Source organism: Rhinatrema bivittatum, chromosome 4, assembly GCF_901001135.1.
Source record: "Rhinatrema bivittatum chromosome 4, aRhiBiv1.1, whole genome shotgun sequence".
Taxonomy (NCBI): domain Eukaryota; kingdom Metazoa; phylum Chordata; class Amphibia; order Gymnophiona; family Rhinatrematidae; genus Rhinatrema; species Rhinatrema bivittatum.
The window spans coordinates 447474211-447488863 of record NC_042618.1 but is presented as its reverse complement, the minus strand read 5'-3'; the positions used below and the strand labels follow the sequence as shown (position 1 = coordinate 447488863).

The 14653-nt window shown below is 43.8% G+C and overlaps 1 protein-coding gene across 4 annotated transcripts in view; it reads right to left on the bottom strand.

Annotated features, from left to right (window-relative positions):
- Positions 1-14653, bottom strand: part of ATP2B1 (ATPase plasma membrane Ca2+ transporting 1) — a 287298-nt gene that overhangs the window by 163292 nt on the left and 109353 nt on the right. For all 4 annotated transcript variants that reach the window (XM_029601638.1, XM_029601641.1, XM_029601639.1 and 1 more), the window contains exon 2: positions 10936-11385. In XM_029601638.1, the coding sequence (XP_029457498.1) occupies positions 10936-11143 (208 nt within the window). In that variant the 5' untranslated portion in view covers positions 11144-11385. The remainder of the gene's footprint in view (positions 1-10935; positions 11386-14653) is intronic.

The following is a 14653-nucleotide window of genomic DNA, read 5'->3' as shown; positions in this document are numbered from 1 at the left end:
ATAGGTGTAGTGGGTAGGGTCTCTGAAAGGGACTGGTGGCATGGCACACGAAAATCATAAAACAAATAGAAAGGTCTCCCAGGGTTGTAGCACTTTGGAAGGGCTTGTATGGAGATATGATTTGGTGTATTTGCCTTTGTCCAATGTGAAGTATCTGGATGTGGGTGTGGGATGTTTGGGTCTGTGTCTCTGCTGTGCTCTACATCTTTCTGAGTAAGGTGGTGTGGATGTCTACCTGCTCTTTGGGTATGATGTGCACCTCTTTGGACCTGTCTGCCTGTCTTCCTATGTATATCTGGTATGGGTCTGTCAATCTGGTGTATGTGCATCTATCTGATCATAGAGTGTGTGTCTCTCTCTGTGTGGTCCGTATAGATGGGGGTTGTGTATCTACCCCCTCTCTGTGGGGGGGGGGGGGGGGGTGTGATATATCTGCAATTCTGCCTATGTCTGGGTGTGGGGGTGTGTGTCTGTGCCTATCTCTAACCGAATATGGGGTGTGTATTTCTTTCTCTGTTTCTCTGGGTGTGGTGTGTGCACCTTTCTGTGCCTGCCTGGATGTGGTATGTATCTGCCCTCTATCGGGTCGAAGCCAAACGAGCACCCTAACAAAACGTGAACCTGAGTGCCCAAACCATGCAAAATCTATGTAGATGAGGTTATTAGCTATTACCACCCGATGCAGGAAAGGGCTGGGTGCCCAACGCACAAGTCTTTAATGGGGGGAGCCCCAGAGGTGGAGTAAAGTCAACTAGCATTCAAGGGTTCATAAGAAACATGGTCCTCTGTGTTGTGATAAATGGGTCATCCTCAATATTATCCCTGCTCTTGAATTTACTGCTTGGTGTAGACAAAAACAAATGTAAACTGATTGGGCCAAAAAGCAGCACAAGTTTCTTATGACTGCACAATTTAGACACCCGTAGCAATGGGTTTCTGATTTAATAAACTACAGCATGCGAAATCAACACCTCAGCAAAACAGCCAGATAACCAAAATAATCAAAGCAAGCAAGATCAGAATGGACACTTGTACTGAGTGCCTGCTGCAATTGTGGGTGCTCAATGCAATAACCTCTTTTGAGCATCAGAGATGCACATTCTCCTGTAACAAAGTCGTCTGATGAAAACAAACAAAAATTATACCTGCCATGTTTCTGGCCTACTTGAAAATGCTTAGGTAAATGAAGAAAAGTCTAATTGAATTTGTTTGCAAAAATACTAGAAGCATACCAGTAATTTTTGGCATTAAAAGTAGATAAAATATGATGAAACTAAACAGTACTCCAATAGTAAAATCTGTAAAAGGAGTTAACATTTTATTTGAAACTGTAGCTATCAAGATATTAAAGATGATTTTAAAATAGCTACAAACATTATGTATAAAATGCCTCACGTCTTAAATGAAAAAAAAATGATAATTTCTAAGAAAAAAGGTATTGAAAGGTAAAATGGTTCATGTTAGAGCTTTCTCTAGCCCAACTCATATTCATAAACATTTTTCAAATAAAAGACCTGATTTTGTAAATTGAAATGATCTTAAATTAATTGGAATTAGAAATATATTTTAGAGATTATAAGGAGGCCAGAAAATTAGCAGAAAAACTAGACTTGAATGCTTTTTGGAGAAATTCCGGAGATAATGGAGCAGTCAAATTATAGTGTAAAATTCATTAGGTGAGAATAATTCTTTGAATTCAGGTGGTGAATATATTTGGGGCCGTGAATACTAGATGGTTGGCTCTACAGTTAACTGTTGTGGGTCCTGGCATTCCTGGGAGTCAATCATCTGTGGATCAAGAGTTTTGTATCTGGTTTTTTCCTCTAGCATCTTGTTTGTCATACTGTTTTGTCTGGCACACCAAAGAAATCTGGCCAGCAACAGTGGTGAAAGTGTGCTGCAAATCACCAATCTACTATGTGGTGGGGGAAGGAGGCAGTGTATGTGGTGTCTCTGGAGCACACTCACTGCAAGACCAGGGAAACCTTGTCCTGAAAAGCAGGTCCTACTGGGGCAGGGAAAACTCTGACAACTGACTTTTAGAAGCCTCAGACCTGGGTCCCAATTTCACTAGAAAAACTGACCAAAAGGCCTTTGCCCCAGGAGTCCACAGAAATTTTGGTCTGCTGCAACAGTTCAAACATGTGCCATCTGCTGGAGTCAGAGAAATATTGAGATACTTCCTGGCTACACCAGTTCTTATTAGGGATGTGCTATCATTTAGGATGAATTAGGAAATTTCAACTAACTCCCGTTAGTGCGCACTAACCCGAAATTCGGGTCCCCCCGAATTTCAAAGGCCCGAACCGCGGGAAATACGATATGGAGTGACATCTGTGGAAATCTTGTTCTCAGTCTTCAACTGCTGGCAAGATAGCACATATTTAGGCATCTGGACTAGTCTGGCAGGACTAAGCAGGGAATGTAAATCTTTTTTCAGTTGCAAACTGCTTCCCTTAGTCCTAATTAAAAGATCAGTAAAAGCAATGTATAAGTTTTTAAACAAAATACATTTAGGAGGGAGTACAGAAGTGGAAGAGTACCTAGTAGAGTGCAAACCAGGGAAGCCAGGGTTAAAATCCCACTGAATATATCTTTTTGACTACTTCAGGTACAAAAGTTAGGGCTTTATTTTCTAAGTTTTTTTCCAATAGACACAGAATGGAGAAAAAGCCTTAGTAAATCAGGCCCCTAAATTGTAAGCCCTCTGGACATAGGGAAATACTTATAGTACTTGATTCAGCACCTACAGAATATCTGCATCGAAGGTACGGCCCTTAGATGGTTCCAATCTTTTCTGTCCAACAGAACTCAATTTGTCATATTGGCCAAAGAATAATCTATTCTTAAAAACCTCATCTGTGGCGTACTTTAAGGCTCTGGTCTTTCCTCAATTCTCCTCAACATCTATATCCATCCTATTTGCAACCCGATTCTGTCCTTTAACACAATGTCACCTGTTTGCAAATGACATACAACTCTGCATTAAACTCAGATCCGACTAATCCTCTCCCATATATGTTCACAATAGTTAATAATGTCTGTAAAGCTTGTTGCTAATTGTTTATTGTAAACCGAGGTGATGTTATTAACGTGCCGCGGTATATAAAAAAATAAATAAATCACTAAATAAATAAATAAATAAATCTCAACTGTCTGACAGCAGTAGCCCAATGGTTCAACAATCATAAACAAGCTTAATCCCTCCAAATCCCTCCTCTGGTTAAGATGGCAAAGTCAGCCCCTACGGTCCATTCCTTCTCTATCAGGCCCCCCCTTCCCTCAGCTCAAAGACTGTGCAAAGCCTAGGGATCCAATTTGACCCTATCCCTCAGAAACGAAGATCATATCTCTAAAATAGTGTCTCCTTTTTATTCCTCTGCCAGAACCAGCAACTATGCTACTACTTCAGTCAACCAACCTTGCAACAGTTATCCATGCACTAATCACTCAGATTACTGTAACTCTCTTTTGAATGGTAATTCACAGAGCTGCTTGAAACGACAACTCGTGCAAAACAATGAGGCCAGAATCCTGGACCAAACCATCAGATTACATAATACCCATCTTCTACAGACTATACTGGCTACTGACTGCAACCAGGATTAAATTCAAAACACTGCTTCGTCTTCAAGTGTGTGAACAAACAGGCTCTGAAGTATCTCACCTGTCTCCTTGCCTTGTACACCCCGGCTAGAGACCTTCAATCCTCACAAGAGTCCCTTCTTTCCTCCCCACCCCCGACTTCGGCCAAACTGAACTGCACAAGACTAAGCTTTCAGTTACTATGCTCTCGAGATCTGGAATAATGTTCCTTTACCCATCCACCAGGAACACTACCTTGTTTTCTGGAAAAAATAACCAAAAACAAGGCATAGCTATTCAACCAGCCAATCCCCAGCTGGCTCATTAAGAATATTAAAGTTTTTCCCACACTTGGTCCTTATGCCATATAATGGCACTCAGTGTTAGAAAGTATAACATGGTTAATGTAGTTAATTTCTATAATATGCTTTGAGACCAAACCTGGCAAAAAGTAGAAGATCAAATGTTTGTAACAAAAATTAATAAAATCTGGTTTGAAGTGACTGAAAGGAGGAATATAATTCAAATCTATGAGTTTTTAGAACTTAAAATTTTCAAACCTATTTTCCTCCTGTTCCTTTGGACTTCCAGCAAAATTTGAACCAGGGCTAGGATCACCATGAGCCTTCATTCACAACTAGGTATTTTTTTTCTATATTTCATATCCCCTACCAACTTACTTTAGTTCAATCATTGCAATGACAGGCCTCATCTCCATCCACCATTAGTCCTTGTAAAATCCTGCAAATCCTGAGTCCCACTAGGTGATCATTATTGCATGATTGGGACTTCCCCTCCCTTCCTCCCAGAGGCTGTGAACTCCACAGCATCCCGGCCAATCCAAAGAGCAGAAGACCTAAGCCAGGAATCAAACCCAGATTCATCTGCAGCACAGTACTGAGACAACAGGCTGGCACATTAAAGAAACTTTCTAGTAAAAATGGGAAAATTATATAAAAAAAGAGCCTCCAACAAAAGAAAAAGGTTAAAAGGAGGTTACTTATCTGTAATAGGTGTTCTCACAGGACAAGCAGGATGGTAGTCCTCACATATGGGTGAGATCACAGGATGGAGCCCAATCACAGGAACACTTTTGTCAAAGTTTCTAGAACTTTGACTGGCACCTACTGGGCATGCCCAGTGTGGCACTAAACCTGCAGCCAGCAGGGTTCCCCCTTCAGTCTTCTTTCTTCCGCGCAGCAGTAGCCACGCAGGTTAAGGAGCTCCACAGAGATTCCTGACAGGAATTTTCCTCACGGAATTACTAAAAACTTTCATACCCCACAGGGGTTCCCCTCCTTCGAATTTTTGACTCTGCGGTACTCTGGTAAGTTTTTACCCGTTTTCGGTTGGTTCCCGTCGAGTTCGGCCCTCGCGGCCTACTGGCCGTTGACTGTATCGCAGCTAAATTTTTCAAAGGCCATGGTGTCGGGGTTCCATCGGTGCCCGGACTGTACTCTGACAGTCCGGGCACTGACACAGACCCGCATAAAGTCTGTGTACTGTGTCTCGGGTGCGAGCATGATGTCCTGACTTGCACCAAATGTGCATTAATGACACCAAAAGGTCGCAAGGCCAGAATGGCCAGAATGGAGAAAATGGAACTTCTTTTCCGTTCTCAAACTCCGATACCATCTATTGCATTGACGTCTGAACCGGCACTGTCCACTTCACACCAGTATCTGCCACCGGCCAGTGACTGTCCGGCATTGACGACTTCTCGGCCTTTGATGACCTCTACTCCCCCTCAGGACCAAGGGGATCGTAGAGAGAAACATCGACACCACAAGCCTCAGACCATCGAGGAAGGAAAGTCTTCAACCTCGCCATCGTCCGAGCTCCCATCGAAGAAACCCCTTCCAGAAAAGGCACAGACCCTTTTTCTGCAACCGGGTCATCGAGGCAACCCTCACCCGGATGGGCATCAGGAGCCGCGACTCCGCCTTTAACGGTCATCTCTCCGGCTATGCCTCTGCCTCCTCCTTCCTTTCCAGAGCCAGGGCTGCTTGCTCCGGGTCTCCGTGAAGAACTGGACCGGATGGTTCAGGAGGCCTTCAATAAGGTGATGCACAGACAACACCAAGGTCCCTCGGCGCCGAAATCAGTGCCGGTCGCGGAACCATCAATCCCATTCTGGCAGCATTGGCACCGGTACTCTCGAAGATGGAAGCTGCTTTTCCACCGATAAATCCTGGGTCAACGATGGCTCCGGTGCCTTCCCTGCTTACCCTGTCATCGGGAGGGGAAACACCATTCCGCATTCCTCCATCGGGAGTCCTGCCAATGACTCAACCATTGATGCACCCATCGGCGCCACCACTCCATCCATTGATGCCCTTGATGCCTTCATCGGTGCCTCCAGTACTTCCCTCGATGCCTTTGTATCCTAGACCAGGACCTTCAGGAATACCATCATCCCGTCCTTCTCAGGTTCCTACAGGGACAGGTGCTGATCCCTTTGACACCTGGACTGACGATTCATCTCAAGACACCAATGATTTACCATCGCCACCTTCTCCTACTGAAAGTAGGAAGCGTTCTCCTCCAGAGGACTTGTCCTTCATAAAGTTTGTGAAGGAAATGCCTAAATTGGTTCCCTTCCAATTACAGACTGAGCAAGATGATAGGCATCAAATGATGGAGCTGTTACAATTCCTGGATGCTCCCAAGGAAATAACCTCCAGATTCTTTTGGACCTCCTCAAAAAGATTGGGAACACCCTGTTTGTGTTGCTCCAGTCAACCGGAAAGCTGATACCACTTATTTGGTCCAGTCAGCCCCAGGATTCCAGAAACCTCAGCTGGATCACCAATCTGTGGTTGTAGAATCGGCCCAAAAGGACAAAAAGATCAAAACCCCACTCTTCCTTTCCCCCAGGTAAGGAACAGAAATTCCTGGATGCCATTGGCCAGCTTATCTTCCAGGGATCAATGCTTATCTCCCGGATCGCCTCTTACCAGCTGTATATGACTCAGTACAACAGGGTCTTATTCAAGCAAATACAGGACTTTGCAGAGTCCCTGCCTCAGCAATTCCAAGAAAGCTTCAAGCCCTGGTACACAAGGGCTTCGAGGCAGGGAAGCATGAAATCAGATCCTCTTATGATATCTTCAACACTGCTTCCAGGGTATCTGTAAATGCTATTTCGGCAAGAAGATGGGCCTGGCTTAAGTCGGACTTGTGCCCTGAAGTACAAGACCGATTATCTGACCTGCCCTGCATAGGCGACAATCTGTTTGGCGAACAGATTCAGTGGACCATGGTGGAACTCAAAGACCATCATGAGACCCTTCGCCAGCTCTCTCCGATGCCCTCTGAATATTCCACCAAACAGCCTTTCAGGAAGGATACTAAAAAGTCATTCTTCCGTCCAAATAAGCCCTATCCACCACAGTCTAGGACTCGTTCCACGAGATCTTTCCAAAAGGCCCAGTCTCGTCAACCGCAGAAACAAAAGCCGCAGGTAGCTCCTCAGCCGGGCCCTGCTTCCGGCTTTTGACTCCCTCATAGAGAGCAGCAGCCAGTTTCCACTGCCTCAGATACCAGTGGGAGGTCGAGTGTGCCATTTCAACAACAGGTGGCACACAATCATCTCAGACCAGTGGGTCCTTGCCATAATCTCTCAAGGTTATCACCTGAACTTTCTCTCCATCCCACCGGACTCCCCACCTCTACCGACGTGGAAAACATCCGACCACTCACTTCTCCTGGAGCAGGAGGTCTCCCTCCTCCTCCAGTCCAGAGCAATAGAGCCAGTGCCCTACTGCCAACAAGGCCAAGGATTCTATTCCCAGTACTTTCTAATCCCCCCCCAAAAAAAATCAGGCGGCGTTCTTCCAATTCTGGACCTATGTGCCCTCAAGTACCTCAACCGAGAAAAGTTCAAGATGGTAACCTTGGGTTCCCTCCTTCCTCTTCTGCAAAAAGGAGACTGGCTCTGCTCTCTCGATCTCCAAGACACGTATACACACATTGCGATAACCATCTCTTCACAGGTTCCTGAATTTTCTGGTAGGCCCCAAGCACTCTCAGTACCGAGTGCTACCATTTGACCTGGCATCTGCACCACGAGTCTTCACCAAGTGCCTCGTAGTAGTAGCCGCCTTCCTCAGGACTCAAGGTGTTCATGTCTACCCCTTTCTAGACGATTGGTTGATCAGGGCTCCCACTCAGCAGGCTGCTCTGTCGTCCCTACGTCTTACTTTACACAATCTGACTTCGCTAGGATTTCTTGTCAACTACGCAAAATCCTGCTTAGTCCCATCAAACTTTATCATTCATTGGGGCAGACTTGGACAGCTTGCAGGCAAAGGCATTTCTGCCTTGACAGCGAGCTCTCACTCATCTCTCTCGCACACCAGCTACAGTCTCAGCACCGCACGACTGCATGCCACTTCCTCATCCTGCTAGGACACATGGCGTCCTCAGTACAGGTTACCCCAATGGCCCGCTTGGCCATGAGAGTCATGCAGTGGACTCTAAGATCACAATGGACTCAGTCCATCCAACCTTTATCGACCACTGTCCACATCACCAACTCACTTTGTCAGTCTCACTGCTCCCCTCCCCCCAGCCACTCCTATGGGACCTGCAAAGAGCTGCTTCAATTCATGCCAATCCAAAACTGCATCATTAAGAAGCACAAACCATGCAAGAGCAAAGAACATAAGAAATTGGTATGCTGGGTCAGACCAAGGGTCTTTTAGGCATCCTGATTCCAATAGTAGCCAATCCAGGCTTCAAGTCCCGATGCTACAATCCTGGTACCCACCCCCAAAAGGGTGGCTCTGGAGTAAATAAGCATGCATTATCTCCTGAAAGCCCAAACACATCTCGATACACTGGCGACCGCAGTGTACTAAGTAGTGATGACTTCTGTCACAAGATGACACACAATACCAGAGGAATGGTGGTGCTTGTGTGCTGAACCTCAGCACTGCAACTGCAGTGCCCTGCAACTGCGCAGCAGTGGTCTACCTTACAATCTATGGCACATGTGTGTCCGATGTCACAGAATCAACCCTGCTTCCATGTTGGAAATGCATCCCATGTCGCAGCATGCTCCATGTCATGGCATGGACTGGCAACTAAGCTGCCAGTACCTGGGGCAGTGCACTGTGAAAGAGTTGACTGTCATAAGATATGAGGTAGCACTGATCCCAGAGCCATACAGCACCCCATGGTGCCAAACATGAGAGAACTGGATGCTGCCCAGTGGTGCCACCTGGCAAAGGCCTGATGGCAATCAGTAGCCTCTGCATTGGCGCACTTGGCCTGGACAGTCCAATTTCATTGTAAAACACCCCACGGCCAATGCACAGATGGTGCTCGATGTTGTTGATACCGCTCATGGAAATTAACATGTTAAATGGTGGAAAAGATGCCCTCAGCATCAATGACATCCGTGACTCAATGGTGCTGATTGCACCCATGGTATCAATGGTGACAGATGTCCATGGTGCCCAGTCACTCCAAGGTGCCATGGCAGCAGCCATCAGTACCCATTGTGCTTGGTGGCGTAGATGACTCCAGCCAGCGTCCAATGGCCTCAATCATGCCCTGCAGCGCACTCCATTGCCTCAATAACGTTCTATGGCATCAGCAGTGCTCACAAAGCTCAACATTAATAGTATCCACAGCACTCAACTGAGTTGACTGCGCCCTCTCTCACCTGCAGCATTCAATAGTGTCAATCGCACCTACTGCATTCAACAGAGCTTATAGCACTTAGCGATGACTCACTTGACGGTGCCCACAGTGCTCAATGGTGCCCCCAACAGCACTCCCAGGACTTCACTCTCAACAGTGAAGGCAGCCACAACACCTGACAGTACCCCCGGCACCTGATGGTATTGCTAGCAGCCATGACGCCCAATGGCTTGAATGGTGCCTCCATGCTTGACAGTGCCCACCTGTGTTGACGGCATTCGATGCCGGCAACACTGAGTGGCCCTAGAGCTCCTGGGATACATGCCTAGAATCTGACCATTAATGCTCTAGCACATGGACATGAACAAGTGACCGGTCACACATGGCACCAACGGTGCAGCAGGAGAGCTGAATGCCTGGGCTCATGCTCACCACCTCTTCCAAGGAGATTGCCCTACCAAAGCAAGCTGACATGCAGGAGAGATGTCATCCAAGGCACTAGAGGTGAAAAACTTGGGCTCATGGAGAATAGTTCCCAGGAGCATAGAGAGGATGAGCTCTCCTCACCACAAGAACATTCTGGTCCTGGATTCATTCACTGTTTGAGCCTCTGCTGATGCTCAGAGGTTAGACAAAACTACGTGGAACTCCTGCATGGATGGGTACTCTGCCAAGATCCCAGGCTCGAGGACTACTAGGGCCACACACAAACTGCATGTTCCATGAGGCATCGAAAAAGGCACAAATAAAACAAAACACACTGAAGGATAGGACAACATGAACAGGCTGTGGGTGCAGAATTATTTATTAGGGAAAAAAGAAACCTCTGCCAGGCTATACTGGGCATTAGGCCAGCAGAGAAAACATTGAAAAGGGGAAAACACATCAAAACAAACTACTAAAAGATACATAAAAATTCACAGGGTCCTACTAGAAAAAACAGCTTCTGCAGCTCCTGAGCTTTCATTAAAAATCATGCCTGAGGAACAGGGAGGTGACTACAGCTGCACATGCTCAGTAGAGCATGCTGAAAGAGGTAGAATCTTTGAAATCAAAGTTCTGCACTGGGCTCCGGTGGATGACATCACCCATGTGTAAAGGCCGCCATCCTGCTTGACTTCAGAGAAAATTATGATCTGTTGTCCATTACACAAGTGCCATTCTAACAAATCTTTAGACCGTTAGAAAGATTCTTTCCATCTGTGCAAAATATTAACTTATGTCATTTTATAGAAGTAAAACATATCTTCAGGCTAAAAAGGCTACAAATGTGAAATTTAATATGATTAATATAAGTTAAACCAATTGTTTAATAAATTATTGGTCACCAATCCTCTACTTAAAATGTGTACATTTCTACTATATTCCGTGGGTTAGGGCAGCTCAGCTTAACAAAACTAATTTCATTTAATTTAACATTTATAAACAGCCGTTCTCCAAAAAGAGTATAGATGATGTGGAATGGGATGTCAATAGTAGATTTAAAAAATGAACAAAACCTCACTAACCAGTCAACACCATACAAATGATTCAGTTTGTACAATTTGAAAATATAATATGTAATACTTTGCTGTATTCCTCTTTCACATATGTAGTGAGACACATTAGTGAAAATGGTTAAGCACAGCCTTTGCATAATCCACTTTCTCACTCCAGACAAAACTGACACTTGTTGCAAATGCTGGCAAACAATGACCTTACCTTCATGTGGAGATGTTTTTAACCTTGAACAAATGCCATAGACATCTCCGTAACACTCCTGTATTTTATGTACTGCATCTGTGGATCGCAGTTCCATAAGAGCTCGAAGATCCTTAAGCGTGATTCCAAAATCTCCTTTATGGTTCACTTCATTTATGGAGTTCTTTACGCCAATGTAAGCTACTGAATTGTTAGCCATTTCGCCCATGATGTATTCAATCCTTTTAATATGGAGCCAAGTGTTTCTAACCAGGAACAATCTTTTTTCAAATATTTCCAAAAAAAAAAAAAGAATAATCCTTTAGAAATGAAGATGATCACTAAACCAGGAACATGTTATGGGAATAAACTTTAAAAAAAAGTATCAAAGACTGTGTCCAGTGATGTTTGTTGTATATTGTTCCATGCTGTGCTCTTTTTCTGCTCATCAATCATAAACTTCCAATAAACCTGGAAAAAAAAAATAGAGCATTCCTCAATCCAAAATTGCAAAGCATGAAAGATAAACAAAGCCAGATATAAAGCTTACAAACAATGGAATACCAGGGAATGTTATTCTTTAAAGAGATTTTTTATTTTTCTATAAAATGACAAGTTAAATCAAATATTTGTACGAATATCACAAGTGTTCAAACTGCAGTGCTAGCATAATTTATTTTTATTTATTTATTTATTTATTTATTTAGACAATTAATAGTTGATATTTAAACCTAAAAGTTAACAGCACCTTTTTTTCTGACTTTTGACTATGTTTAAAGGTTTTAAAAGCATTTCTTGGATAAATGATCAGACCAAACAGCATCAGCTGTAACATTAGTGTTTTCTAGCTTTCTGATACACTTTGTTTTGAACACTTCTGCATTGTGCATGTATTTCTTCTACATTGTTTTTGAAGGTGCCATCTCAACACTTGCTACAGATGGAACAGCAGTAGATTCATCATTTATCTGTTCCTTCTATTGGTCTCAACTGAAAACAAGACCTCTCGGTTTTTCTATGAAGCATCATGCTTTGTTCTATTTTTTTTGTTTTCAGATACTGTGATAGTCCAATCAGCTTTTTTTTTTTTTTTTTTTAAATCAGACTGTCAGTCATTTGTCAGTCCATGTGATCGCTTCCAGTGACAGTGGCTGCACTGCCTGAAATTCTGGTTGGATTGCTTCATGCCGGATGGACTTCCCACACCTACTTCATCTTGCGCTGTGACCTGTTTTGGCCTTTCATAAGCATGAACTTATGATTTCATTACTTTCTATAACTCCTTCATACAATTTGGGTCCTGACATTACATGTGCATGGCTGCAGATATCATGAAATTCAGATCACTGAAGCCAAGAATTTTTGTTTTGCTTTGAATAGATTTTTACAAGTGCATACTGAAAAAGCATACTACAGACTATTCATGTATTTAGGAATATGACTGATCAGACCATGCAGCATCAGATTAGCACTAGCGTTACACCCCTTATCTTCAACTTTTAGTTCTGTGTTGTGCATACATTTCTTATATATTGTTTTTCAGTTTTGCCTACTTCCTCTCTTTCTTGGTTCATTCATTCGAACACATAAGACCACTAAAAATTCTGGTGGTTCTCAATCTTTTTATCTCTAAACCATTCATGGTTCTCTTCCTCCCTCAGTTAATTTTCCCCTTTCAGGGCTCTCCCCTAAGACATCCAAAAATTATGCATAGTATTCCAAAATGAATCAAGAAATAAAACATAAGATGCTTATGAGAAAGGCTAAAAAAAGAAAGCAAAAGTAGAGGTATTTTAAGACTGCCTAGTATTTTAAAATATGCAATTTGCATACATATTAACCTGAACCATTTGCTCTAAGCCTTTATATATGAAACACCTGGGGCGGGGGGGACATTATAACAGTGTAAATAACCAGGTCTCAAATTCTATAATCTACAAATATAAAATACAAATTAAGGAATTTCCAGGACAGTATACCTGGAAATATGAACGAAAAATGTATAGTTATCAAAATTCTGCATACTCCATTTGTCAAAACATACTATAAATCACTTGATAATTTGAAACACAGTAAAAAGACAAATTTGTAGAATTTAATATTTATCAGAATTCTCCAGAATTAATCTACGTAAATCAAGGTGACCCTTCCTTGCCCACTTCCCACATTGGCCTGCACCCCTTCCCCTAAGCCCAGCCCCTCAGCTCTCCCCCACCCTGACTCCCCTCTGCACTCTCCTCCCTTCCCAAGCCGGCCCACTTCATTATACCTTCCCCATCCTCCAAGCTTAACCACACTGCTCTCTTTCCATCGCAAGCCAGACTCCTTGACAGCTCACTAGCCTCATTCCTGCAAGTATGCACCACGGCTGTCATGGGCTCCATCCCAGCTCATGCGGGACAACAATGCCAATGCTGCCTCTTCCTCCCAGCCCACACAAGTCAGTGCAGAAGACACCACTACCATTGCTATCTCTTGGCCCAGATGGGCCAATGATTACTCATCCGCACAAGAGGGGAAATTCTGTGTTGTGTAGAATTCCACTAAGAATAAACATTTGATACAATTATTTCATTTCAGTGCAAGTGGCCAAGTTTACAACTCAGTGCTTATAGAATAAGAAATGGATTGCAGTGAAATTTGCTCTGTGGTGTGGGCAAAGAAAACAAACCAAAGCAGACAAATTTTGGTTTTCAGTTAAGTAAAGTTGCTTTTCTATAAAAGATGTTCACTGAAGAAAGCAGTTCCTTCACAAAAAAGTGGGTTACATGACTGAAAAGTCATACTTTGGGCAAAGCTGGCACATTTCAACAACTTTCAGACACCAGCGGCCTCTCTATGTTTCCTGCCCCTGGGCATACTCCTCCCCTTTCCCCATTGCCTGATCCCCACTCCAGCAGACAGGAGATGGACAGCAGCACTTACTGTGCCCCCCACTTCTTTCAGCTTCAATCTGAAGTTTGAACTGCATAGAGCCCTGTAAGCTTCATGGATCCTGCCAGTTTCTTGTAGTTCAGATTTGAGGAAAAAAAAAAAAGCCAGCAGCTGGTTAAAAAAAAAATGCTGTTGTGGGAGAGTATCCAGGAGGCAGAAGAGACTGGAGGAATTGTTATTAAAAAAAATAAAAATTTAAGTGGGGCCACAGATAAGTGGATTTGCCCTGGGCCTTGCAACTCCCCCCCCCCAAAGGTCAGCCTGTAGGACTGTGATGAGCAGTACACCCACATATTTTCACAGTACTTTCTGGAAAGGAAAAAGCATTTGTCCATTCATGGCAATTTCCACACTGCAGTGGCCCAGCAGAACCGCTCAGTTCAATTTTTTTTTTAAAGCTTTGGCTGGGAGAGGAGACACCTCGAAAGGGGGGGGGGGGGGGGGGGTGGGTGTACACCTAGGACATTTTTCTTGGGAATCACAAAAACGCCAGCCCAAAATTATAACAAAAGGGTCCTAGGAGTCATGAAGTTCGGCTCCACCCTCAAAAGACAGTCCAAATGCACTGTCCTACTGGAAGGCCATAAGAAGACAAAAATGGGATGTCAGTGTGTGCTTAAGGCCCATCCTTTTCGGTTTAAATTGATTTTTACCCATAAATTCAGAGTTTTCCCCACATGTAAATTCATTTAAACTGATTTTCACCTAATTTTAGGCTGATTAAAAAGCAGCTCCAGAGCTACATTTGCATTTCAAGTAGGAACCCCCCGTGATAACACTCGCTTCTCCATTCCCACTGATGAGG